The 27,252-nt window shown below is 45.8% G+C and overlaps 1 protein-coding gene across 1 annotated transcript in view; it reads left to right on the forward strand.

Moving 5' to 3' along the window:
* Nucleotides 1-23,298: 23,298 nt before the first annotated feature.
* The window catches only part of C8B (complement C8 beta chain), a 41,518-nt gene continuing 37,564 nt past the window's right edge, over nucleotides 23,299-27,252 (forward strand). Inside the window, exons 1-2 of the mRNA XM_080800122.1 lie at nucleotides 23,299-23,654; nucleotides 23,746-23,913. Of these exons, the coding sequence (XP_080656248.1) occupies nucleotides 23,822-23,913 (92 nt within the window). The 5' untranslated portion in view covers nucleotides 23,299-23,654; nucleotides 23,746-23,821. The remainder of the gene's footprint in view (nucleotides 23,655-23,745; nucleotides 23,914-27,252) is intronic.

Raw genomic sequence — 27,252 nt, forward strand, 5'->3', positions numbered from 1 at the left:
CACACAGTCCCATGTGTATACTTTTGGGATAAAGCAGCATCATAATGTAAACTAAAAAGAAAGGAAGCTTTACTCAATGGTGCCCACGTTCATCAGAAGAGAGGCAGATGATACCAAAGGCAAACAGATAGATAGTGTCCTGAGTTGTTGTTTTGGGTTTTTTTTCTCTCTATTGAGCACTAAACTAAGACAACACCAGAGAAGTAGAGATTTGACGGAATCTCCGCCCTTTGCTTATCATTCGTCTCTTTTGTCACATAAATGGAGCAAACCCTCTTTACTAAGGGACTGATACAAAGCAGCTTCCTGAGAGCGGACTCTGAATTCCAAAAGTCTTGGTTTGGGTTCTGGCTGCACAAGTTGCCCGTTGTCTGACCTCACACAAGTCACCTGAGCTCTCTAAAATTCAGCTCACTCACATGTAAAATTGAGACAAGAATGTCTACCTCATTGGGCTATTATGAGAAATAAATTTGATAATTCCATACCTGGAACATAGTAAATGCTCAGTGCACATCACCTATTATTAATATCAAAGACAGTCTGATAGCTATTGTGTATTTTTGTGCTTAATTCTTTGACTTTATCCTTTATCCTTTCACATCTCCCAGCACAGCATCTCTGCTAAGTGTGCAGAATGGCAGTGAGTGATTATTATCTCTATTTTATTGTCAAAGAAAGGCAAAGAAGCATACACATACCTTCTTTGAAATTTTTTCACTGGCAAAACTTAAAGCAAAACGTACCATGGATTTATTCATGTAACAAGGAGTTATTAAACACCTGCTGTGTGCCAGGTCCTGTGATAGGCACTGGAGATTCAGAAATTTCTCTTAAATGCATACATGCCTGTCCCTGCTTCCAGAAGCTCAAAATCTGATGGGGAAAATAGGTTAATAGATAAGTGAATTATAGTAGGGTTAGCACTGGCATAAAGGCACATGCTAACATTATGGGAGTGGTCAGACAAGGCTATCCAAAAGTACTGATTGTGGAATTGGGTCAGGAGATGAATAGGGGTTCACCCAGAGGACTTGGCAGCAGAGGGGAGGTGTTGGCGGAACTGGCCGGGGCAATGAGCATGATGTGCCTGCAGTGGCTATAAATGAGGGGAGAAAATGACTCACTATTAAAGCTGTTGAAAAACACAAGGGAAAAAAATACAGTTTCTCAATTCATATTTCAATGCTAGAATAATAAAACATCAAAAAAGTAGTGCAAATTATAGCCTAATCTTTCTAATCAAATTCCTAAATTAAATATTAACAAATTAAACACAGCTGTAAACCATGACTAAATAAAGTCAGTTCTTGGAATGCAATTAATAGGTCAAGAGAAACTGTCTCATCTTAGTGGATGCCAAAAAGGCATCTGATAAAATTCATTATCCTCTTCAGTTGGAAACTGAATTAAAGAATTCCCTTCACATGGGAAAGAACATCTATGTCAAACCAGCAGCGAGTATGAAATGTAACAGTGAAACTTGAAGGCATTCCATTAAAATCGAATGGAAGTCAAAACTGTCAGCTGTCACCTCTATTATTTAACATTATGCTGAAATTTGAGGCAGTGCAAGCACCAATATAAGAAAAAGAAATCGAGAATTCAAAATGAGAAAAATTAGCAGTGTTTACAGATTATATCTACTTTTTAAAAAAGATTTTATTTATTTGAGAGACAGCAAAAGTGAGAGAGATCACAGAGGGAGAGGGAGAAGCAGATTCGCCAGTTAAGTGGAGAGCCCAATGCAAAGCTCGATCCCAGCACCCTGAGATCATGACCTGAGCCAAAGGCAGATGCTTAACCCACTGAGCCACCCAGATGCCCCCAGATTATATTTTATAATGAGAAATATCTATCAGAAGCTGTATGAACTAATAAGAGAATTAAGATGGTTAGTTTAAGTATATAAAAATATTTTCTATGTTGTTATAAATAACCTTTTAGAACACTTAATGGCATAAATAGATTCCATTAATTATAGCCATAAAAATAAGATACTCGAGAATAATTTTAATACTGTAGGTGTAAGATCTAGATTAAAAACTTTACAAAGTTATAAAACTCTGTCAAAGGGCATAAAGTAATTAAACGAATTGAGGAAAGAAGTTTCAACATTATAAAAATGTCACTTCTCCCTGATTACAAGTCGTCCCTGATTTATGATGGTTCAACTTCTAATTTTTCAACTTTTACTATGGTGTGAAAGCAGCACACATTCAGTAGAAACCATACTTTGAGGTTTAATTTTTTTTAAAGACTTGTTATTTATTTATTTATTTATTTTAGAGATAGAGAGCATGAAAGAGGGGAGGGACAGAGGGAGAGAATCTTCAAGCAAACTCCTGGCTGAGCACAGAGCTTGACCCAGGGTTCAGTCTCACAGCCCATGAGATCATGGCCTGAAGAGAAACCAAGAGACAGACGCTTGACCCACTAAGCCACCCAGGTGCCCCATTTGAGGTTTGATCTTTTTCCTGGGCTAGCGATATGTAGTAAAATACTCTCTCCTGATTCTGGACAGGTCCCAGGCAGCCACACAATCACGAGAGTAAATAATTGATGCACTTAAAACCACCCTGTTTTTCACATTCAGTATGGTATTTAATAAATTGCTGGAGATAGTGAACATATTATTACAAAATAGGCTTTGTGGTAGATGATTTTGCCCAACTGTAGGCTAACGTAAGTGTTTGAGTGCATGTAAGGTAGGCAAAGCTAAGCTGTGCTATTCAGTAGGTTAAGTGTATTAAAGGCATTTTGACTTACTATATTTTCAACCTAAAATGAGTTCAGAACATAGCCCCATTGTATGTGAGGAAGATCTGTAATTTATAGAACTGCAATTCCAATCTATCTCCAGTCACATATTCATGTTCAATCATATTCTGACGCGGATCTGAAGGAGAAAAGCTAATGAGAATATTCAAAAAAAATTAATGAGAAGAAATTTATACTATCAAGAAGATCTCAAAACATAAAGATAAAATAATTTAAAATTATTGTTGAAGGACAAAAAGTAGAATGATCAATGAAACAGAATATAGGATAAAAAAGCCCAAGAAATTATAATTAATTAATATGTAATTGAAAGTATTCAGATCAGTTGGGCTGAAGACTATTCAAATAAATGGAACTGGGATAATAAAGACTACTAAAAAAAGTTAGATTCCACCTCATACCATATTGCTAATGAAATTCCATATAAATGAAATATCAAATGTATATAGACATGAAAGTGTTTGGGAAAACATTAATATTAATATAGGGGTAAGAGAGCTATCATAAGTATGCAGAAAATTAAAAAATGAAAATACAGATAGATTTAACTTCATAAAAATTTATACTTATGTAAAAAAATGCCATAAAGAACATTAAAAGACTTTAGAAAATAAGGAAAATATTTATAGTATACATTATAAACAGAGCTTTATTGTCCTGACTATACAGAAAGTTCCTAAAACTTATAGAAAGAGTTTATAGAAACACTGGTAAACAATATGAACAAATAATTCCTAAGGGAGAACTACAAAGGGCCCATAAACAATAGCTAGATACAGAGAGAAACTAAATGTTTCAGTAGGGAGCCCATTAACTGGATGATGGTATTATGCAGCATTTTTTTTAAAAATGAAGCAAGTCTAAATATATGAAAAAATGTCAAATATACATAAGAAGATTGGGTTTGGTAAGTTCCTGTTTCTATTAAAATATAAGAAGTATGCATGTAGGTGCTTATGTATCCATAGAAAATATTTATTCAGGAAACTGCTCATTCATTTAATATATATTGAGTGCCTGCTATGTGCTAGGCATTGTTCTGTATGCTGGGGAAGCCACGCCCTCACCCTCATCTAGCAATGTTAGGTGCATGCTAACCTGGGGGGAGGGCAGCAGGGGGGCTGGGGGGAACTTAAGGGGAAGAAGACAAATTTCTCATCTAAACCTAATTGCACTTTTTAAAATGTTATATTACTAAACACTTTACGTTTCCAATATTGCTAATCGCCAAAAAGTATGTTTTAAATGCATACATTTTTGTAATAAAAGAAATTCAAATTAAGTCAGGTTCATTGTTGGCTATCAAATTGAAGGCTACCAATCACCTAAAAAGGTGATTGGTAAGGGTATGAGGAAACAGACACCCTCAAATACTTGGAGTGCTTAATTCAAAGATATTTTTAAATCAAAATCAACATGGTAATTCCGTGCCTGAAACTGGAATTTTTAAGATGGGAATTCCCATGGTAGTGAACGAATGTGTATGAAGATGTTCTTCACTTTTGTAATATATAAGGGAGAAATACTGGAACTCTAAATCACCAGCGCTATGAGACTGTAAATGTTATGTATGCCCAATGGGATGCTGTTCCCAAATGATCGGTGATAAGCTCCTTGAAGACAGGAGCCATATTTCTCATCTTCAACATCAGTAATTAAAAGTTTATGAATATGGACTGTGCAGTCATTAAAATAATGTGTAGAACCTGTATTTTGTCCTAGGGTTTCCCATGCCACTTTTTTTTATTAACAATTCAATATAACAGAGTGTAAAATCATCTATACATTATGATTCTAATTTGGTTGTATAAGTATATGCATTTGCATACATTCATTTAAAAAAAAAACCTACAAAAACCCAGGTAGTAAGACTACATATGACTTCCATTTTATCCTTTGTGCTGAATGTTTTTGTTTTATTTTACATTTTCGCAATGATGAATATCTCTTACCTTTTTAAGCATAAAGAAATAAATTTTAAGAAACAAGGAGACAAAATGTGTTAAAAGCAGGCATCACCATAATGGATACTATTAGGTGAGCTATTATTGTTTTGTTTCAGAGACAGAGAGAGAGGGCAGAGGGAGAGAGAGAATCTTAAGCAGACTCCATGCCCAGTGAGGAGCTCAATCTCTTGACCCTAAGATCATGACCTCAGCCGAAATCAAGAGTCAGACCTTAACCAACTGAGCCACCCAGGCACCCCATTTGTTGAATTTTTACCTTGTGCCAGATACCGTGTGAAATGCTTTACTTAAATGAGTCCATCATCCTCACTAAAGCTCTGAGGTTTAAATTCCTATTGTTTGCGTCTTTCAAATGATGACGGTAGGTTTAAAAAGAAAGCACCCAGGTCACAGAAGCAGCTGTTGAAAGAGCTGAGATTCACACCCAGAGTCTGACTCCAGACCTCGAGCTCTTAGTGATACCAGCTTGACTCTAGTACGGAAAGTACCCACTGGACTTTTCAGAGGTGGCTTGGTGATGTTGGACAATATGGAGGAAGAAGAGGGTTTGGAATCAACACAACTAAGTCAAACACATAAGCAATTTTTCACTCTATGCTTCACATCACCCTAATGAAGTAGTTGCTAGCAATCTGTTCATCCTGTTCTCAAAGGAAGCTGATCTTTGGACAAGGTTTGAATGACTCATGATCATCCTCTGAACAGGTTCAAAGAAGCCATAAGGAAGACCAGCCCTCTTGCCCTGCATGCATTCTTTGAAAAGGTAAGAACAGTTTGGGGAGGACTGGGCCAATGCACATGTTGCCAGCCATGAGTGTTAACACAGCACGCACAAAATTCCACTGTGAAATCCCTAAGAGATTTTAGAGATGGCAACAGTGGGTGAGTTGGAAGAGGGCCCAGAGGTTTCTATTCCCAAGCAGCCACCATCTGCCTTTCTTCTCACGGCTATCCTAGTCCTACCACCACCTGCCTCCCCCCACCTCAAAAAGCCATGCCATGATCAAGGGAAAACATCTAAGTCGATCTATGGAACCTATAATTTATGATTTACAGTTTCTAACAACATTCTCTTTCTTTAGCATATACTCTTTATTTTAGTAAATATAAAAATGAAAAACACAGTAAAGATAAAATATGTAACTATAAAGCTTTCCTAAGCTTGCGTCTAACCTATGCTCACTGCCACCCTGTTTTGCTGTTTGTTTTTTGAATATGACAATAATTTTAACATTATGGAGAAAACTAACTCTTGACCATGCCCTTCCATCCTTGATCCTTTCCCAGAGAAAACCACTTATTCATTCAGCCTACTCTTCTAGACTCTTCTAGGTATTTATACTCACAAATGTTGACTATAGAAACACATAGTTTTATCTCATAGGTGTTTGCTTTTTAAGTATGTAAATAGTATGCTATGCCTGTAACTTGTTTTTCTTCACTGAGCCATGGATTTGGAATATCACCTTTCATGTACACCTAGATGAATATTGATAAGTGCATACGTATGTGTGTGTGTGGGAAACTGAGGCACAGTGTTCCTACAGTAAAGCACACAAGTCTTCAATATATGACTCAAGTCCCAGCTGCTCAGATCTGTCACCTAGTAGCCCTATGACATTGGGTGAGTTAACTTCTCTGAGCTACCATATTGTCATCTGTACAATAGAGATGGGAATATCATTCTAATGAGGAACAAATGAGCTGATATCTGTCAAGGGCCTAGCATATGCCAAATCTACATTCATGCCTGTTAAGTATTAATGAAGCACCTGAAGTCACGGTGAGGAGCAAAGGTCAATTTGTTCTCGCAGCCCTCCCTGGCTGCTGGTGCTCCTTATGCTCCATTAAAAATCCTCTCTCGGAAGCAGGAGTGGTGACCAAGCTCACCCTTCCCATGGGAAGCAGGAAGTGACTTGAAAATCAACTATGGAGTGAGCCAGTGTGACCTCTTCTACCCTCCTCCCGAGGCTCTGCCTGGGTCACCCCATGTGGCTGGCTTCTCAGCCTTACCCCTTCTTACAACCCCAGTGGGCTTCTCCATTGCAAGGAAGAATAAGGTGGGTATAGCAGACCAGCCTTTACAGGAGAATTCTGACAATTCTCCTTGAGCACATATGTCCTTCCGTCCCTTCTCCATCCTGCTACCGCAGCAGGATATGCCTTCTGAGTGGTCACCTTGTCTTTCCTTCTAAACAATGTCTGATACATATTCAGCGCGGCTCTGCCCATTGACTCCAGTCTTCTAAGAGCTTCCGTGGCTCCATGTTGTCTGTAGGAGTAAGTCCGGATGAGTCAAATATTTCCACCCAGCCTTTCAAAGAGACAGAGAAGAATTACCATAAGCAGTAAGGTTTCTGGAATTTCAGCATGAAGTTATACCCTGAGCAGTTGCTGAGGCTCCTCCTCAGATGTCCCAGAAGCCTCCTCAGCACCACCCTGCTGGGCACTCAGCCTATTCTGACCACAGAGGCCGTTTATTAGGGGTTTGGAGCTGGCTTTGCTGTCCAGTCAGAATGGATCCCCTCAACCCCTTCCTGGTCGGGTCCTGGCCGCAAGAACCCAGTGCCAGTAGTGGGTTTTTAGTTCCAATATTTGATGCCTACACCAGTGCTGCAAAGAGACTGGAGTCCCGCCAGGGTGACAGCCGGCCTGCTTTGTGTCCTGACATGCTTACCCGACCCAAGCCTCTGATCCCCACCCCCGGGAGACAGGATCCCATCCTGTCAGGATGGAGGGCTGCTTCAGGTCTCTCCTCAGTCCCCCAGAAATCTCCCTCCGACTCATTACTGAGCTAGGGCAGACCCAGTTGTCCGCTTCCCCTAGATGTGGTAATTTGACCTTGGCCATCAGCCCCTTCCAGCTCCTCACCCTTGAATGTCTAGCCCAGGAGTCTTTTCCTTGGCCAGATCGTTAGTCATCTCTGCCATCCGTGTTTCCCCCTTTACCCCAGCCCTTCTTCCTCACTCCTCCTTATGATCAAGTCTTTTTCGTAGACACCGGTATTGGGGCAAGGGTTAGCCTACCCACATTTTTGTTTTGTTTCCGCACAGCTCTCTCAGATGAGTGTTCTTCACTAGCATTTTATAAAGGCAGAAGCTGAAATTCAGGATCAGGAAACACCCCTCCTGATACATAGAGCAACCAGGATTTGAACACTGCCCCCACAGGCTCTTCCTATCTATGCCTCCCGGAGAAAGTGAGAGTGAGGTGACTGTCTTTCCCCTTCACCCACCTGGCTTTCAGGAGGCTCCTTGGCCATGGTTGGCTCTGACACCTTTCTCCAGTTCGTTCCCATTTACCTGAACAGAGGCTGGGAAGAGCTTAGCTAGTATCTGTTACACTCATATGTGAGATTCACCACTAACAACGCCAGGTTCTCTCAGTGGAAACATCTGGCTTATGGATCATGAGGAAAAGGTTTTATCAGACTCTGCACAAGCTTACCAAAAAAAAATATTCTACAAAGCCATCCATGCTCTACCCTGATAGCGTTTTAGGTAGAGCAAGGATTGCATTTTGCAAATGGTGCTCTAATTTGCAAACCAAGTGCTGCGCTGGAAACCATCATCTCAAGAAAAATGTGCTGTAGCAAGTCTGCTTAGCAGAATCCTCACAGATTCATTCTCCACTAGAAGAAAGCTGACATTGCCAGAGACACAAAGAAAGTGGCCAATGAAAGTATCTCTTTAATTGTGCCAATTTCAAGTTAATTTCATTTTGTGGATGCTAGTGCTATCCGAAGAAATAGGGAGGAGTGTGGCAGGGGGAGTTTGTGAGGCTGAAAACTACAGGAGGGAGCCTTTATCAAGAAAGCAAGAGACAGATTGAGAAGAGCCTCACGATCACACAGGAAAGCTTGGGTACAAAATGTCAGGAGGAAGAGTCAGACACTCCAGAGCAGGGGTGAGCAGAGGGCAGAATGTGGACAGAAACAGCTGTCAAAGTCAGAGTACAAAGTGTTGGGTTCAGAATCAGGGGCATACGGCAGCTCAGCACACGTGAGGGACAGAGCAGTGTTCCTGAAGGAACATCAGCCGGCCTCTGTGACCCACTTTGGAAATAGTACATTGGGGGATCAGTGGGGAATATGTTTTCATGGACAGTTTAGATGATGTGGGGACGTGGCTTTGCTCTTCTACTAGACTGTAAAGCTGGTGGAGTAGGGCGTGCGAGCAGGAGCCATGGCATGTTAATTCCATTGCCCTATACATAGCAAAGCCCAGCACATAGTAGGTGAGCAGCAAAGGATACCAAAGAAGCAGGACCGAGAGAAAGGCACAGGACCGAAGTAGGAGTCCTGAAGTTAATGTGCAATTCTGTGTCTGCGTCACCGGCTAGCCTCGGGTCAATCACTGTAGCTCTCTGAGCCCCAGATTCTAAATTAAGCGCAGAGGTTGGATGATGAATGTAATGTGTTTCCATGTTATACAATAGTCCTAGTCTCTGGAGAAATCTGTCAGTGGACAACAAAGGCTGTTTTGATAGGGTTGTTACCATTCTTACCAACAAGGCAGTATCAAAGCCGGACTTCTCTATAAGTGCTCCGGGTATCAAGTGAATAAAGACATGTTCCTCCCCTTAAAAGAGTGAACAGGTAGAGGAAGGTGCAGGAACAAGTAGCTAAGGGATTCCAATCCAGTGTCCCAAAACCTGTCCTAGAGATAGGGCTGTGGGGCCAGAAGAGGAAATGGTTTCTTTTCTTGGGCTAGTCAGGGAAGGCTTTGCAAAGGAGATGACCTTGGAGGTGGATCTTGAAAAAAATGGACCTGAGTTCCCAGACAGAGAATGAAGTTCTGAATAGAAAGTCCATCAGACAGAAGACGTGACCTGGACCACGTAACACCAGTCAGGACCTTTACGGTTTATCAGGGAGACCCAGGATTCAAGCCAGAATATAAAGCATTTTCTCATAGAAGGAAGGGAAGGGAGGGGTAAGAAAATGTCCTTTGATGCCGTGGGCACATTTGTTTTTGTCTTACCTACATTGTTGAGTAACCTTCAAGAGCTGATAAAGTCATGAAAGAGCATGACAGTGAATTTCAGTTCTGGTGCACTAAAGCCATAGAATGTGAGTTCTGGAAAAAAACTTAAAAATCAGCCAAACTAACATTTCCTAACATGAGCATTTCTTCTTTCTTTTGTGCATCCTTCTCCTGCGCCGCCTTCTTCCTCGCCCTCATTTTTGAGATTAGAAAATGGGGGGCTGGAATTTAAATAGTTTGTTTTTGTTGTTGTTCATTTTGTTTTTGTTTTTATTTTTGTTTTTTAGTTTCCAGCTAAATTTGGGCTGGGAAACACAAATTATAGGTGAACGCTCTCAATTTAAACAGGAGAAAGCTGGTGCCCGATTAAAGGAACTTACTTTCTCAAGGCCTCAGAAGTAGTGAGTGGCAGGGCTGGGAAGAAAGCCTCAGACTCTCCACTTTCTTGGCTCAAGGCAAGGATCCTCATAACTTCTCCAAGCTGCAGGGAGAGCATCTGCACGCCCCATCAGCCTTTCACAATGGAGGACACTAGTACGGGGAGGATGCGTCCAGGGTCTGGAACTCTACCACTGTAGGCCAATTCCCAGACCAATGGTTGGAATCCTGCTCTAGAAAGATTCCAGGGTATTGTTACCTATCTCATGGCTCTTTTTTTTTTTTAAGGTTTTATTTATTCATCTGACAGAGAGAGACAGCAAGAGAGGGAACACAAGCAGGGTGAGTGGGAGAGGGAGAAGCAGGCTCCCCGCTGAGCAGGGATCCTGACGCGTGGCTCCATCCCAGGACCCCGGGACCATGACCTGAGCCAAAGACAGACACTTAATGAATGAACCACCCATGCAACCCCCGTGGCTCTTGTTCTTTATCCTTTGTTTTTTACCCAGCGCCCACAGAAACTACCCAGGTGTTCACCGGAAGAGCCTTTGGTTTATCGTCATTCCCTGGGAGTTTAAAAGTTAGGGAAAGAAATGAGAGAGAGGGAAAGAAAAACCAGACCCTAGTTTCTGTCCAGCAGAGGAGAACTGAGGTTTGGCATAAAGCCCTCGGCTAAAATCCTACCTTTATTTTATAATTAATATTACCATCATTTTAATAGTAATAGCTAACATGTATTGATCTTCTGCTATGTGTCAGGTGCTATGCAAGTGGTTTACCCACAGCACCTTTAATCCTTACAAAGTCCCAGGAAGGTTTCATCATCTCTGTTTTGTTTGTGAAGAAAGGAATGGGCCATGGCTTGCTTAAACCCCTCAGCCAATGGTGAGTGCTGTGAAGTGTGTACACTTGGCGATTCACAGACCTGTACCCCTGGGGCTAATAATACATTATACGTTAATAAAAAAATTATTTTAATTAAAAAAAAAAACAACCCTCAGCCAAAGTTACCCAGTGAGCAACTTGGCTGCGTCAGGATTTGAGTACAGAGGCCCCCGACTCCAAACCTTATTTTTAAGAATGGTGTGACCTTGAGCGATGCAGGTTCCTCATCTGTGACACAGTGGGTAATGATAAAAATTCATGTGGTGGAAAGACTCACAGAACAAATAAATCAAAATAAATACAATAACTCCTACCTATCAGGACTGCTGTCGGAATTAAATGAGTTGATATGGGAAAGTGCTTTGTAAACTGCAATACACCATACACATTTTACCATTATTATTATTTTAAAAAAATATGGCTGCTCCCATACAATAAAGCAGTCCGCGGCATATATTTATGACAACATGCCAAGGAAACAATTTCCATTCTGATGGGTTGCCTCCCTATCATGTTATTAAAAGGTTAAGGAAAATGAACAACGGAGGATTAAGATTAGATCTTTCACACATGAAACCACAAAATCAATAGAGCCCTGGTAATCCATCCGGTGATAGGAGGAAATATACCCGAGGCACCAGGAACGATTACTCAGAGAAATGTCAACAGGTATTGACAAGAAATCTGGCAAGACAGCCTTGGCCTGGGCGTAGCCGCTGCCTCCCTCACTCTAGCGCCCTCCTGGCAACCGGAGCCTCAGACTCGCCTTCTGGAAGGCGGAGCCCTGAGGGGATTGGGGGAGAGGGGGTGCTTTTCCTTCTCCCAAAGTTCTGCAGAGTTGGTTTTTCTGCAACTGGGTCAGAGACACTTGGGAAAAATGACAGCCTGAGAAGCCCCGTGGGGACCATGTGATTACACCTTTTCGTGGTTGCTGTGAAGCCCAGTTTTTGAAACCTGCTGTGATTATCCTGACACTTTCATGGTCATTATCACTTTCATTCTTATTCAGTATTCAGAGGATAGCAGCGCTCTTCCCAGACACCTGTGGGATTCAGGTCCATGGCTGGAAACTCAAAGCAGCAAGTTCTCTCCAGAGGGGTTCTTCTTCCTGCCCAGCTGCTAAGGGATGCCTGGAGATCGAAGGAGAAGACAGAGTTCTGGTGAGTGCTGTGGTCAGGTTTTCTCTCTAGTCTGAGATTTGGCTGAGTCGCCGATTGAAGTCTGACCCCAGGGTACCCTAGGGTGGCATGACCTGTTGATTGACCTGCGTGGCTGTAGGATTCCACATCTGCGTGAGCCCCCTCGCACTGTCCTGGTCATGCATAGGTTGTCGGAGATGGTAATTGAGTGATGGTTCTAGTAGGAACAGCAGCAGCACATACTGAATGCCTCCTGCGCGTCAAACACCGCAAAGGAAATTTACACAGATTGCCTCAATCCTTTCAACCCCCGTTCAAGTACTGTCCTCTCTGCTTTATGATGGAGATGGCCAGAGAGGTAAGGAAAGCTGTCCACAGTCACATAACCAGTGAGTGACAGATCTGAGATTCCAGCTGAGACTGTTGTGCCTTCGACGGCCACCCTTTGCCTGCTCTTTGGCACTGCCTCTCAAGAGTACAGATCCTCAGAACAGAAGCAAGTGCTGTGACTGGGCTTCATACCTGGGCAGAACTGACCTCTCAGCAAAGAGACAGCAAAGCGCACGTGTTCATGGGCAGTGGAAGTAACAGGAACAGACGCCAAAAAGAGCAGAGGTTCAGAGCAGATTGGAGAGGCCTGGGATGATTCTCGAGGGCTTGGGAAGGAGCCCCGCTTCCGAGGACTGCATTGGAAGGACAGGGCAGACTTGGGGGCCTGCTTATTAACCCTTAGAGCCCACTTGCCGACTGTCCTCCCAGCCTCTGGGAACACAGGCTGTTGGATGTAGGGATACAAGACAACCGAGGCACTTGCTCTGCAAGCCTGTGAACACAAGACAGCTGGTGGCCAGCCTCTTTATGGCTTTGTGTCCCCTGGGCCCCATATCTAGTAGCTGGGCTCCAGGCCTCACCTACTTTCAAGTTTCTGAGGGAATCCAGGGGACTCTGGCTTGAATGCCCAGACAGGTTTGTCCCGCCTGGATCTGCAAAGCCCAGGTGTCCTGTCCATAGGACGTTTCATACAAACTGTGCAGCTGAGAACCTGAGACTCAGAAGGGACATGCATGGGGGCATGCAGGTGGCAGGAATGAGTTCTGAGCCCCATCCTCTAGTGCAAATCCCGGGACTTTCGCTCCCCCTCTACTCTGCCTCATAGAAGAATCTCAAAGCTGGGGCTGGCCTCTAGGCATTGAATGGAACTCCACATCTGGAAAGGGCCCCCTGGCTGTCCCTTTCACATGTCTCCAGGGAAGTCCTTGGAGTTCAACATCAGGGTCTAGAGAGGGGAGGCCTGGGGACTGGGGTAAACCCCTACACTTGATGTAGAAGCTGAATATAATAATGACTCATTCGTATAAAAGGTACTCATCATGTGCCATGAATTGTTCTAAATGTTCTACATAATGTTAACGCATTCACCTTCAGAAGGGCCCTTTGAGGGAGACACTAGCCCCATTTTCCAGACAGGAAAACTGAAGGGAAGGAGCATAGCTAGTAGGTGCCAAAGCCCACTGCCATAGACTGAACGTCTGTGCCCCCATCGCCCCAAAAAAGTGATGTGCTGAAAGCTAATCTTCAGTGTGTTGGTACTTGGAGCTGGAGCCTTTGGGGCATGATGAGGTCATGAAGGCAGGGCCTTCTGGAATGCGATTAGTGCCCTTACAAAGGAGACCCCAGCGTGTTCCCTCATCCTTCCATCATGTGAGGACCCATGAAGCTGGAAAAGGGCGGCGTGTGATCCAAGAAGGAGGCCCCCATCAGATGCTGAGCCTGCTAACACTTGATCTCAGACTTCCAGCCTCCAGAACTGGGAGAAAGAAATTTCTGTTTTTTCTTAGCTGCACAGCCTGTGTTATCTTGGTTTGAGCAGCCCAAGTAGACCAAGACCCCTGATGCCCCACTTTTGCCTCATGCAGCTCTCTTGCAGAGTCTGTGCCTCCCACTGCCCCACGGGGCCCTTCTCAGGAGACGGGGAATTCCCCCACCCCTGGCTCACGTGTCGGGACTGTGACATCAACGGCCGGGGTCCTGGGAGCGTCTGAGGAGGGACAGTCGCACACCTCAGTGAATGTAGCTATTCAAATGTGGGTCCGGAGCTAACAGACTCATGTACTCAGGATGCATAGACACTTGCAAAGCAGTATCTGAAATCATAATCAAAGCTGTCTATCTACATTCACATAGGATTCCTAAAATATCTTGTTTGTACATCAAACGAACATTAAAAAAAAAAAAATGTGTTGGGTTAGTGAGCCAGTATGACCTAGATACCCAGACGATTAAGCCTTGACATCGACCCTGGTGTTTATCAGCCCCGTGCAGGCAGCCGAGCTCACGAGGCCAGGCTTTTCCTGTTCCGTAAACGCTGCAAGGTTGCGTGCCAGCTGTGTGCGGACAGGTATTCCTGGCCCCTTCTGAAAAGAGGGCTGCTATTCTGCGTTTGCCCCTCTGCGTGCCAAAATCTTCACTTCGATGGGCAGATACGGTGGCCCATCTAAGTCAAATATCTAGCTGGGAAGATGTATAAATTGGAAATTATGAAATTAACAATATGAATGCTAACAGTAATGATAGTAAGAGTTAACATTTATCAAAATCCTGTTCTGTGTGGCTCTGTGCTAATAAGCACCTTGGCAGAAAAGGGAGGTAGCTTGACACAAGGCCACTTACCTGGTGAGGAGAAGAGGCAGACTTTCCACGTTCTCTGCTCTTAACACGGATTGAACGGGAGCCTAGGATCCCATGTCTTGTCTACTACACAGTTCAGCCAAAATATGTAGAAATGACGATGGGGATGCTAGGCTGGGGTTCTGGTGCTGGAACAGACATCTTCCTCAGCGAGGGGTCCGGTCTCTGTCCGGGGAGGACCAGGTCTCCTGCTTTGATTTACTTTTAATCTGTTGATGCACTTCTGAATGTCCCTGCTCTTCTCCCCCGTGCTCTGTCTCAGGATTGGCATCATTTCCATGGATTGGGGTCCTTAAACCCTTTGAAGGAATATCTTGGCCTTTACACCTACTGATTCTCAAAAGCCAGCCTAAGTCCTGATTCCAAATGAGGCTGGAGATGGTGCTTCCCTGTGGGTGCTGTTACACTGGTGTATTTAGATCTTGGTTCCAAAAGCTCTGCCTATTTCTAGGAGCTGTATTTTTTTTTTTTCAGCAACAGTAGTTAAAGAAAGGTACTTCCAGACTCTTTTGGGGAGAAAGAGGCTCTTCCTGATTAAGACTTTTGTTTTACAAAAAAACCTCATTTTTAAAAGATTTTATTTATTTGAAAGAGAGAGGGAGAGAGAGAGAAGCAGAGGGAGAGGGAGAAGCAGACTGTGCTGGGCAGGGAGCCCAATGCAGAACTTGATCTTGGGACCCTGGGATCCTGACTTGAGCTGAAAGCAGATGCTTAACTGACTGACCCATCCAGATGCCCCCAAAACCCACCTCATTAAACAACGTCACTTCCTGAATATGGTAGCTGGTCTCCAGAATGGTTCCCAATGAATCACCCCTCCCTGTATTCATGCCCGTGTACAGCTCCCCACACTGAATCTGGGCTAGCCCTGTGGCTCACTTTAACCGGTAGAATGTGATGAAAGCAGCGTCACACAGCGTCACACCCAGCTCCAGGGTAAAGCCTCAAGAAGGTCTGGCAGCTTCTGCTTTTATGCCCTTGAGAGCCCTGAGCTGCCACAGAAGAGGTCCGGCCAGGTGGTAGAGAGGCCTTGCCGAGTAGCCGCCTGGGTAGGCAGAGGCCCTGAGGAGGACCAAGGGCACAGTCACCCTGACCCAGCCAGCCCTGAGCCGTCCAGCTTCCCAGCCGAGTCAACAAACATCTGAGTGGTCATCGCCACCACCCCTGTTGTGCCGCCATCAACTTTTTGCCCTAGATTCACAGTAAAGTAATTGATATTTTCAGCCACGAGTGTTGGGGTTGTTTTGTGTGGCGATACTGGAGAGCAGAAATGCCCTGTGACCCTGTCACTTCAGCAACTCAGAAGTCTGACAGCTCAGCCACTTCCCCCTTTGGCTTAGGGCTTCCAAGCGCAAGGAAATTTCCCAGAGTTCCTTCCCTCCACCTCCAGCCCCCACCCCCACAATGTCATCAGGAAAGTCTCCTTTACGATTTCAAGTTACTCAAGTCATCATGACAGGTGGAGGCGTGACTCCTTACGTGTGTTTCCTCAATGAAGCCGGAAGCTGCACGAGAGCCGGGAGCCAAGAGCTGTATGACCTCTGCGTCTCCCACTTGGGCACGGTCGGCAGCAAAAAATCTAGACATCCGAGCGAATACCGGTATTGGTGTGAAGTCCGGAGTAGCCGAGGCATAGAGATTGAGAAGTCATTCATTCGCCGGGCTGAGGAGTTTGCGCGTGACCCACTAGGGAGTGAATGAACAGATGAGCGGGGTGGCTGAAGTGTCCTATTTGCCACAGTTAATCCATAATATCAATGCAACTACATAATCCATCAGGTTGTCCAAAGTCCCCCAGGTAATTAGTTGTCTGGCACGTTGCCAGGTGGAATCCCATTTCCCCGCCTCACGTGTTTCTAGCATTCCTGGAAACATCTGATGCAGAAAATGAGCACTCAACGTTTTATTTTTAAAGAATCGCCTGCACTTGAATATCACGACATTTACAGAAACGGGCTGCTCCGAGTTGAGCTCGAGATGTTTCCTTGCCTGTGCCAAGGAGACCAACGGGTGATGTGAGGTCAGTAAAAGGTCCTAAGACGGCGGGAACTCAAAAAAAGGTGTTTACAAGAAAACATGATGTGCTGTGCTCCAATAATAAACAGGCAATGATGGATAGACCCTGAGAACCACAGGTGACCTGTCACTCACCCACCTTGCCCACTGTGGCTTCATGGTCCATGCCTGAAAGCTTTCCCTGGTTTAGGAACTCTACTAAGAGCATGATTTTCACCACTGTCATGGCTCCCCTGTCTTCTGCGGTGTCTTCTTTATCCCTCTCCTCACACAGACTGCGGGGTCCTCTCTGATCAGCACTCTGGTCAGTGTCCCGGAGCCAAGGGACAGGCCCACTCTAGGCCCTCAGTCACCAGCACCAAATCAAATGACACCTAAAGGGCTCTCTCCCTGGTCTTCCCAGTTGTATTTGGCAACGGCCTCCCAAATGACAGAGGCAAAGCCTGCAAAATCAGTTCTCACAGCATGCTGGCCATCCCTCACCTAGGAGCACACTGCCGGCCTCTTCTGCTGACCTCTCTTTATAGTGCTGGCCATCGTCCTCAGTGCTGCTCAGCTGTTCTTGGTACTCTTTCTTCCTTGTCGTGAACTGCGTGCTGCGTACTTAGTGCCGTGTACCTGTGCCTCCCGACTTACAACCAGAGCGAAGTCTGTATCTGAACTTCAGACCGTATGCTATATGCATATGCCTGTATGACAGGAGAAACAGGGCACCTGCACATCTCTCTGCAGAAATACATATCCATACTTGCATAAAAAATACACATGATAGAGAGCATAGAATTCCCGTATCTGTCAACACAAAGGACAGACAAGACCCTGGAAGAGACCGTGAGCCACCCCTGCTAAGAGGATGCCGTCTCTCTGCTCCCACTAGTGCTGTGTCATACCGTGGGCTGCTTGGACAAGTGTCTGGAGCCCCGACTCCTCCAGCGAATGCTGGCACATTCCTTGGAGTAGGAAAGAAGATGGTGAGGAGGGTGTATCTGTGTAGATAGTGCTAGCCGCTGTCACAGGGAGACGCAGGAATGTCTGCAGCTGGAACGCAGGAGAAGTCTAATTCTCATGGAGGCGTGTTGTGCTGAGCAGGGAGTGCAAAGGACTCGGCTCCACATGGTGACACAGAAGCCCAGGCTGCCAGCTGCTCTGCCCTCTAGACACCAGCTTCCAAGGTCACCCTGGAGTCCCCATTCAGCAGGCAGACTCGGGGAAGAGAAGGTCGGGTGGCACATGGGAAGGAGTAATGGCACACCTCGCTTCACTTCTCCCTGTATTCCACGTGACTTTCGTCCCAGGGCCAACTCGAATCACCGGGGGTGCCTTGCAGGAAGGGGCGGGGACCCCAGAACAGTTATTCCATTTGCCACAAAGTAAGGAGACTCTTCATTCATTTTGCTGGCTCTTTTTTCCCCTTCTTATTCCTCCCCTTTGGAAATGGAGGTCTTCCTTTCTCCTTTGGGTTATTTCCCCCACTTAGTCCTCCAGAGACCTTGCTGCCTGTGCAACCTGCCCACCTTCTTCCTGGCCCAGTTTTGAACTGCAGCAGTGCCCACACCCTGTCCTGGGAAAGGACCTCCAGTGCACATAGCCTCCTCCAGCGAGGCTGTCATCGCAGCTATTCTGCCACGGGCTTTTTGAAATCAGGCTCCCAGGGCCTAAGGAAAAGCCTGCAAGTGAAAATTCCAGAGATCAGGGGATCCCAGACACTGACTAGGACTCTGGAACAGTAGGACGCCCCCAGGGGTCCAGGGAAAGTGAACCCGGAAGGCATTTTAATCCACAGGACCCTGAGGGACGAAGAAGGAAATGGGTGGCATGGGGGCTGTGTCCCTGTGAGCAGATGCCAGGCTCAGCCTTGGGGACTTTATAGACCTTCCTTAACACAGAACCATAATCTCAGTCATAATGACCCCACCCGTGCTGAGCAGCACTGTCCACAAAGCCCTTTACAAATAGCATGTAATTTCCTTCTCTGGACAGCAGAACGCAGACAATAGATGCTTGCCCTCCTCCCTGACGGCTGCTGTTGCCCGGGGTCAGCCCCCAGCTCCCTCAGCAGATGGTCAGAACCACCTCCCAGCCAGGCTCTCTGCTCCAGTTCCCTCCCTGAAATCCATCCTCCGCACCGCAGCCAGAAGCAAGAGTAATCTTCCTCCCAAAGAGAACTGTGCCCTTCCCTCCCCTCCCAGAACCCTTCAGTAGCTTCCCTGGGCACTTAGGATACAAATCCATACAATTAGCACTGCCCATGTGGCCCTCTGTGCCTGACTCCCGCCGGCCTCCAGTCCCATCGCCTCCTGCCGCTCAGGCTGAGCTCTGTGCTCCCACGACACCATGTGGCAGACGGCTCCTTGAACCCTTGTGTCTTGAATTTGCTGGCCCTTCTCCCTGGGAGAGCAAGTGCCCTCCTTTGGTTTGCTGAATCGTCCTCACCCCTGAAGGGCCAGCTCAAACATCACTTCCAAGAAGTCTTTCCCTCTGACCACACACATGCACGCCCCCACACTCACACGCACACACATGCACACACTCATCCACACACACTGTCCCACGCCCATGCATGCACACATTTGTGCCCACATTATACACGCGGGGCTCAAGCACCACTTTCATCGCACTGTGCCGTCCTGATGTATTACTGTGTCTGTTTCTCTCGCCGCGCTGTCAGCTCTTATGGGGAAGGTTTATTACATATTCATCTTTCTACCCGGGCACCTAGCATTGTGCCTGACATGTAGTAGGCTTGCAATAAATGATTATTGAAGCATTATTTCAACAAGCCTGCATTTTAAACTAGGGAAACTACTGCTCGGAGGGCTTAAGGGATTTGTCCAGGATATAAACTCATAAATGGGAGAAATGAAATGCTAATCTACGTCTGGCTGATGCCTCCGACACTTGCAACTGCTCCACACTCCCTCCAAAGGGAACACATGATTCTGGGAGCTGAAAAAGTTATGTCTCTTGAGGGAATTTTGCCTTTTTGTCTCGTTTTTACTTCTTTAGAATCTCGGATTTGTTTGTTTGTTTGTTTTTTAATCTGAGGAGACCTGTGGACTTTTTCCTCAGAAAATGTATATGCCCACCAAATTTGGTGAAACAGAGGGGTACTGTCAATCAGAATAGGGTAGCTATTGCTGCAGTAACATACAAACCACACAATGTCATTGATGTAACACAAGAAAATTTTAATTCTCAGTCCTAAAGTTCCCTGTGAGGCCGCAGGGCTCCTCTCCACCCAGCTCCCTCCATCATAAGACACTTACCTCAACACATGCTTCCAAATCACAAGGACAGGAGAAGAGAGAAATGAAGAAGGCACATTGGTTTTTAACAGCTTTTGTGTGAAAGTCACCTGTCTGTGGCAGACTGCAGAATAGCCACAAATTCCTTCCAAGCTTGTCACTGCAAAGTGACTCTGCTCTTCCTCCAATCGACAGGTATGATCTTTGTCTCTGTCTCTTGAGTGTGGATTTGGCCATCGCTTTGGTGAATGGGACATTAAGAAATATAATTCAAGCAGAAGCTTAGAAGTCACTGTGCCTTGGCGTCTGTCCTTTCTTGCTACTCTTTGGAACCATGAGATCACCATGAAGAAGGCTGAATTAGTCTATCTGGAGACCTGTGGCTCCTTGACCCCATCATGTCAGTCAACATCCAGCACCGGTAAACAGAATGGAGGAATCCTCAAGCGGGTAAGGCCATCCTGTGTCAGGCCAGCCCCCTGCCAACACACCAGCTGGCTGAGGTTGCATGAGTGAACCCAGCAAGACCAGCAGAACCAGCCAACTTAGCCCAGACCTACTTGATGACCCAAAGAATTTTGAGCTAGTAAATGACCATCGCTTTATGGCACTAAGTTTAGGATTACTTGTCATGCAGCAAAAGCTAACTAATACAAAAATGGGTACAGGGCTGGGGGGTAGAATACTGCCATGATAAAACCTAAAACATGTGGAATTGATGATGGGAATAGAGGATAGGAAATTAGTTATCAAAGACTGAAAAAAGTGATGTCTTTTTAGTGGATCTATAGACCTAAAACTGTGGATTTTTTTTCATAATCATTTTTGAAAGCTCTCTCTTGCTCAGAGAAGAGAGCTACAGCCAGAGAGTGGTGAGCTATGGCCATCGTGCTGAGCCTGAATCCATCCTGGAACCTCCTAAGAGGAGGACAAAGCCTTGGAATTACAAACAGAAGAATTTGGGAATCAGGGGGAAAAAATTGTATATGCCCATAGATTTGCTACTTAGCAACCTTGGAATCAGTTATGGAACCCCATCTCAGAGACATGAAAGATGACACTTAGTTTTTAGCATATTGTCAAGCTCAAACAAGATGATATATGGAAAAACTGTTAGATTCTAATAACTGCCCATGAAAAACACATTTTATCATTGAGACCTGAGGCCACTGTCCTTCTGGCCTGACAGCAGGTGAGCCACACCTGAAACCACCAGGGGGCGCCATGAGGTTGGAATGCCCGGAGACCAGTTGGAGCCAGCCAATAACCAAAGAACCCCAGGAGAGTCACTTGGGAAGGCTTTCTTGAGAAAGTGACATTAGTATGAAACATAAGTAATGAGTCCTGTTTAGCCGGGTGGCACCCGTTCTGGGTGGAAGAAACAGTATGCACAAAAAAGTCTGGCAAGAGAGCACCCGAGTCATTCAAGTAACTGCTCTCTACGACGTGCAGGTTCCTCTACGAGCCCAATAGGTTGAGGAGTGGAAGGGAAGCCTTATCTTATGAGGATGTGATTTCTCTTAAATGAAGGCAGGCACAGGAGAGGACATGGATCTTTCTTTAAATGCAATTTTCTGCTTGTTTACCAATGATTAACTACCACAATCAATTGTGGCAAAGTTCAGGTCACTGCATCCTTTGGGACAACAGCGAAATAGTGCCTGGTGCTTGGGGTAATGATAACTGGGATGCGTCCAGGAGGAGGGTCTGACAGCAGGGTTTGTGTTCTGTGTTCTGGACCCAATTAACGGGAAGGCATGGCCGCCCTCTGTGGCTTTGCCTCCGTCCCCTCACTGCTCTTCCTCGTCTGCTTTTCCAGCCCCAGCTGGGTTCCTATGGCAGATGGTCCAGGAGGGGCAGCAGGCTGGTCCTCTTGAGTACACCAGCCTGTGTCAAGAGGGAGGTGAAAGGCTTAAGGCTTTATACATTCAAACCTCAAAACCTTATGAAGTAGGTATTCATGAATTATTATCCCCGTTTTTCAGATTAGAGGACAGTCTTAGAGAAATTGCGTAGCTCGTGTAAGGAGACAAGTGCAGTCTTTCTCCCAGCCCACCCTCAACCTGCCTGCTGCCTGGCCCGCCCCAAGTGCCCTCGTCTACACCTGCAGCATTAGTGGCAACAGGTGGGTCACCCACCATGTTTATCCAGTCCTTCATGGGCTGCAGATTGGTTTCGTAAATGCCAGCTCAGTCAGTGCCGTTTGGACTTTAATCTGTCGATTCTGAGGAGTCAGGGATGGTTTTCAGGGAGCTGTGTTCAAGAGCTTGGTCATTTGCACATTGCCTCCAAGTGTGTGCTGGGCTGCTCCCCACCCCGCCCGCCCATGCCAGTGCTCCTCACCACCCGCAGGGCAGGTGCCTAGCTGAGAGGTGCCCCTGATCCTGGGTCCACGATAAAGCTGAAAACCTGAAGACACCCATCCAACATGGGGTCACGGGGCCTCTGGGAGTCATTTCTGAAGGTGTTAAGATGCACTTTTGCTTGGATTGGACCATTTGCAAGAGAGCCTTGGGAGACGTTTTCCTTTAATCCCATTTAAGGGGGAGGCGACATAGAAAGGACAGGGCAATTGGCGCATTCTTCAGAATAATAAAGAGTCCGAGGTAAACACCCATCGAGGCTCAAATCAAGCGTTGGTTCACCATACAGGAGTGGCACCTGCCTTTGCTGTGTTCAACCTTAGAGGGAAGACAGTGAGTCTCCCTGCCCTGTGATGTGGGCGAGGTGGTTTGTGAAGGGGCGTGGTGTTGATGGAACTCTCTCCAGGTTGCTACCAACTGTGCTTGTGTAGGGTTCCTAGCAAATATGGGAGACATGGGTAAAGTCGACCAGTACTAGTCATCTACCGCACTTCCCAACGAGTTCAGGGAAGCTCTGTTTCCCCCTAATTACAGTGAAGCTCCACGTAGGTTATGTAATGGCAACACCACATATTTGGATGATTATGCTCTTCCAGTTATCATTTTTAGAATGCCTACTTGGAATCAGAGACAGTCAATAAAAATACCAGTTGGCTCATAGAAAAGGCACCAAGAATGTGCCAGGCACTGTTCAAAGTGTTGTAAAGATTAAGATTTATTTAGTCTCTGCAACAACCTTGTGAGTTGGGTACTATTATTATTCTCATTTTATAGATGAGGTTGAGTCAGGCTCAGAGAGGTTAATGATTGGCCATGCACGGCTCACACAGCTAGCGAAACACACAGAGACCGTTGCAACCGAGGCAGACAGGTTCTAGAGCTCTTACAGCCTCTTGCGGGCTTGGCTGGCCTCCCGACACTGCCTTCCACTTGGCAGTTAGAGCTCACATCTCTGAGGGTTGAACAAGGGCCCGCTCTGCTCACTTCTGTTACTTTACTTAAACCTACCCACTTTGCAAGTGAGGAAACTGAGGCATGGAGGTAAAGTGACTTGCCCAAGGGGACAAAGCGAGCAAGTGGCAGAGAAAGGATTGAATGAACCCAGCATTCCAGACCTCAAGCCCATAGCCTTCACTAAACAGCATGTCCTCTTGATTGATCCCCACTTAGAATTTTCCACTGTTCTCCCTGGTGTGCAGAGTTATAGGTAAGTACCCATCCGTGCAAAGTCTAAGGCATTTCCCGGTCACTGCTGGCTTTCTGTTGACTTTGCTGAACTGTTTGCTCTATGGGGACAGAAGCTGACGGCAGTGCTCCCTGGGCAGACCTTTCGTGGACCCAGGAGTCCCAGGGGAGCTCGGTCACAGACTGAAAATGAAGACATCTGGGCCGCAGGCGTGGAGGGCCCTGGCAGAGCTGGTTCTTCTCTGTGCTGCTCTGGGTGCTGTCGGTTTGCCTGGATCCAGGTAAGTGGTGGTTACAAATGATTCCCCAATCAGTAACGTGACAGGGAGTATCATGCTGACCGCCTCTTTGTTGTGGGCCTATGGAATAAGGAACAGCTCTTGAAGCAATTTGCGTGCATTTGATAAACTAAGATCAACAACTGTCTTCAGATTATTGTGGAACCAAGCATCTGACTTCAACACATGTTCCCACAAGAAACTGACATGTTTAAATGTGTTTTGTCATGCTGAGAAGAATGGGACACTTGTTCTGTGTTCTGAACAAAGGCCCGGTGTGATTCTTTATGCAAAAGAAGGTTTGTTATGTGTGGAAAAAAGAGTCAATTCACGTCAAAGATTTTAATTTATGAGAGGGATCCACTGTACCTGCTCATCAACCCAAATTCTTTGGGCTCTCGGGTGTTGTCACGCTGTCTCTCTCTCTCTCTCTCTCTCTCACACACACACACACACACACACACACACTCGGTATGTTCCCAGCAGATAAATGCTAACTGATTTATTTCATCATTTTTTGTATTGTTAGTAGGATATAAAACAGGCTAAAGAAAATATCTGAGTGAAAGCTCAGACTTGGGCTCTAGTGAAGAAAGTGCCAGTGACCTGGCCATGGGGGAGGGGGGTCCTCCCCATACAAAATGCTCCCCTACGTCATGGTAGGGTCCTTCCCTACCACGAATGCTGAAACACTCAGATATCCCAGGTCACTTCGCGAGCAACCGTCTGCGAAGAAGGACTGTTAGGGTCATTCCTTTTGTTTACTCCATAAATGTTGTCTGAGTACAACCTCCCAATACCCAGTGGGTACTGGGGCTCTGTTGAGCCCCCAGCTGTCACTGGGCACCACCCCTGAGACCAGGATGGCGAGTATTTACTACACACTGGGTACTCAACAAATTGGTAATATTATGATTATTAAGATTATCAAGAATCTCAACTCGGCCCCAAGAAGAACCAAGCTGCCAAGGCCTGCCTTATGTGCACACACTATGCATATGCAGAGAAGGCAAAAAGACCCATGGAACTGTGTGTGGGATGCAGGGTGTAAGGGGCACATAGCAACCCTTTGCATAGCAGTGACCCCTCTACAAGGCTCCTTGTCAGGCTCTGAGGATAGAGATGAGTCAGACACAGAGTTCGTGTTCCCAGGGAGAAAGCCAAGCGGTGAGCACATGCTGTGTGTACTGTTGCAAGAAATGAAACAGGGAGCGGTGGGAAGCAAGAGAGGGAGTGACCAGCTCTACTGGGCATGCAGGGGGTCTGGAAAGGCTTCTAGAAGAGATGGTGTTTGAGCTGAATCTTGCTATAGCAATAGGTGTTTGCCAAATGGCCAAGGGGGTGAAGGATGTTCCGGACGGAGGAATCACCATAGACAAAGGCACAGAAGTAAGAGAAACCTGGTGTGTTCCTGAAGCTTCAAGTCTGTTTCAGGAGGCCTTGAGCACAGGCCAAAGTGGGGTGCTGCCAAAGACAGTATCAAGTGGGAGTAAAGCAGGATCAGGGCAGGGAGGCGCTGAAGAGCCCTGGGGTGCCATCCCAGGAGCTTGAACCTTACCCTCTAGGCAATGGGGAGCCATTGAAGGGTTCTAAGCCAAGGAGCAACACCATCGTATTTATGTATTTAATTAGCAATAATCGCGCCTTGGATAATCCTCATTGGCTACGATACTGCCACTGCGCAAAGCTCGTATTTATGTATTTAAAGTTCACTCTGACGAAGGAAGTGGAGGTAGGAGTGGGTAAGTACAACGCCTTGTTCAGTCCTCCAGCCCTGTCCGGAGATGGGTGTTAATCTCTATCCACGCTATGCAGAATAGCAAAATAGCCTCAAAGAGAAGAAGAGACGCCCTCAGGTCTCATCAGTCTCAAACCCATGCCTGGATCCAGGTTTGGTGTTCCGGCGTCTCCCCATGATTTCCCCTGGGATGTCCCGAGCACAGCATGGATTCGAATTCCACGCCTGCAGTGGAAGAAGAGCCTTCAGCTCTGGAGCTGGAGAAGCTGAGAGCTCCCTCCTGTTAGTTGAGGAAGGTTTTTGTCTTTAGTTCTTATAATCAAGTCAGATGGAATCATCACGTTGTCAGAAGACCCGTTGTTGATGTATTGCCCCTGTGGGCCAGGCGCTTAGAAACATTAGTTCTAATCCCCCACATCTATTTGAGGTAAGTGCTATTGTTTACGGTTCTACAGAGACGGAAGCCAAGACGGGGAGATAGTGTAATTCACGAGGCTACTCACTTCATCTGGAACAGAACATGGATTAACATCCAAGTTTTTTTTTTCCCCCTGGTTCTGGGGCTCCTGGGTATCCCTGCTCCGTCCTGCCTGTCACACACGTGATCCCCTCCCGAGCTGCACTGTGTCGCTAACTTGCTGGGTCCCTGGGCCATTTCTCTATCGCTGGACCACACGTTTGTTGCCTTCAGATGTTGCTTTAAATTTCATGGCTACAACCGCCACTGACAGAGACAGGAGAAATTGAAAACCTGCCACCCAGAAGCTGTCCCTTGTAGCAAGGAGGAAGGATGCCAGTTGTGGAGGGGATGAGGCTGCCTAACAAATTGTGTGTGACAAGAAAGTTGTTGTGTCAGGGGATTTCTACGGAAAGCCAAAATATATTGACACACCCCATCTATATAAGCTGATGGCTTGCAATTTACTGCTGACCTAATCCTGCCTTACTCGATGGATCCATCTTTATTTTGATCAGAGACTCTGGTTAGAAAGAGACGAGGAAGACAGGGACCTGTGAAATACGTCCTGATGTTGGCCATAGCCTTCTATACACCTCGAGGAAAGGTGCGTCCCTGCCATGCCTTATGTAAAGGGATATGTTCCAAGGGCTTGGAGAAGGGTGTTTTTTGCAGCATTGTTTGCAACTGCAAAACACTGATCAATGCAAATGTCCTTCAAAAAGAAAAAGAATAAATTGGATGCAATTTATGCCCTTTGATGGAAGATCTAGGTAAAAGAAATGAATTAGCTCTCTTTATGAATCTGCAGGTATTGAGCTCAGACCTAGAGTGTTGGCTGGCAAAAGCAACTTGCACAGTAATATACATGGTATGAGGAAAGCAGTGCTATGTGTTGCGCATACGTATGCATATGTAAAAATATCTAAAGGACTCGAGGGATACATGGAAATTCCTGACAGCAGTTTCTTCTGCAAAGGAGGAGAAGGAAATGGAACTAGGGCTGGCATCACATGCAGACGCGAAATGTATAGGGTTATTTTTTTATTTAAAAAAAAAAAGAAAAGACTAGGGGCGCCTGGTTGGACTGGTTGGTTGAGCATCCGACTCTTGATTTCGGCTCAGGTTGTGATCTCAGGGTCGTGAG

This window comes from Martes martes (assembly GCF_963455335.1).
Source record: "Martes martes genome assembly, chromosome: 4".
In the NCBI taxonomy this organism is placed as follows: domain Eukaryota; kingdom Metazoa; phylum Chordata; class Mammalia; order Carnivora; family Mustelidae; genus Martes; species Martes martes.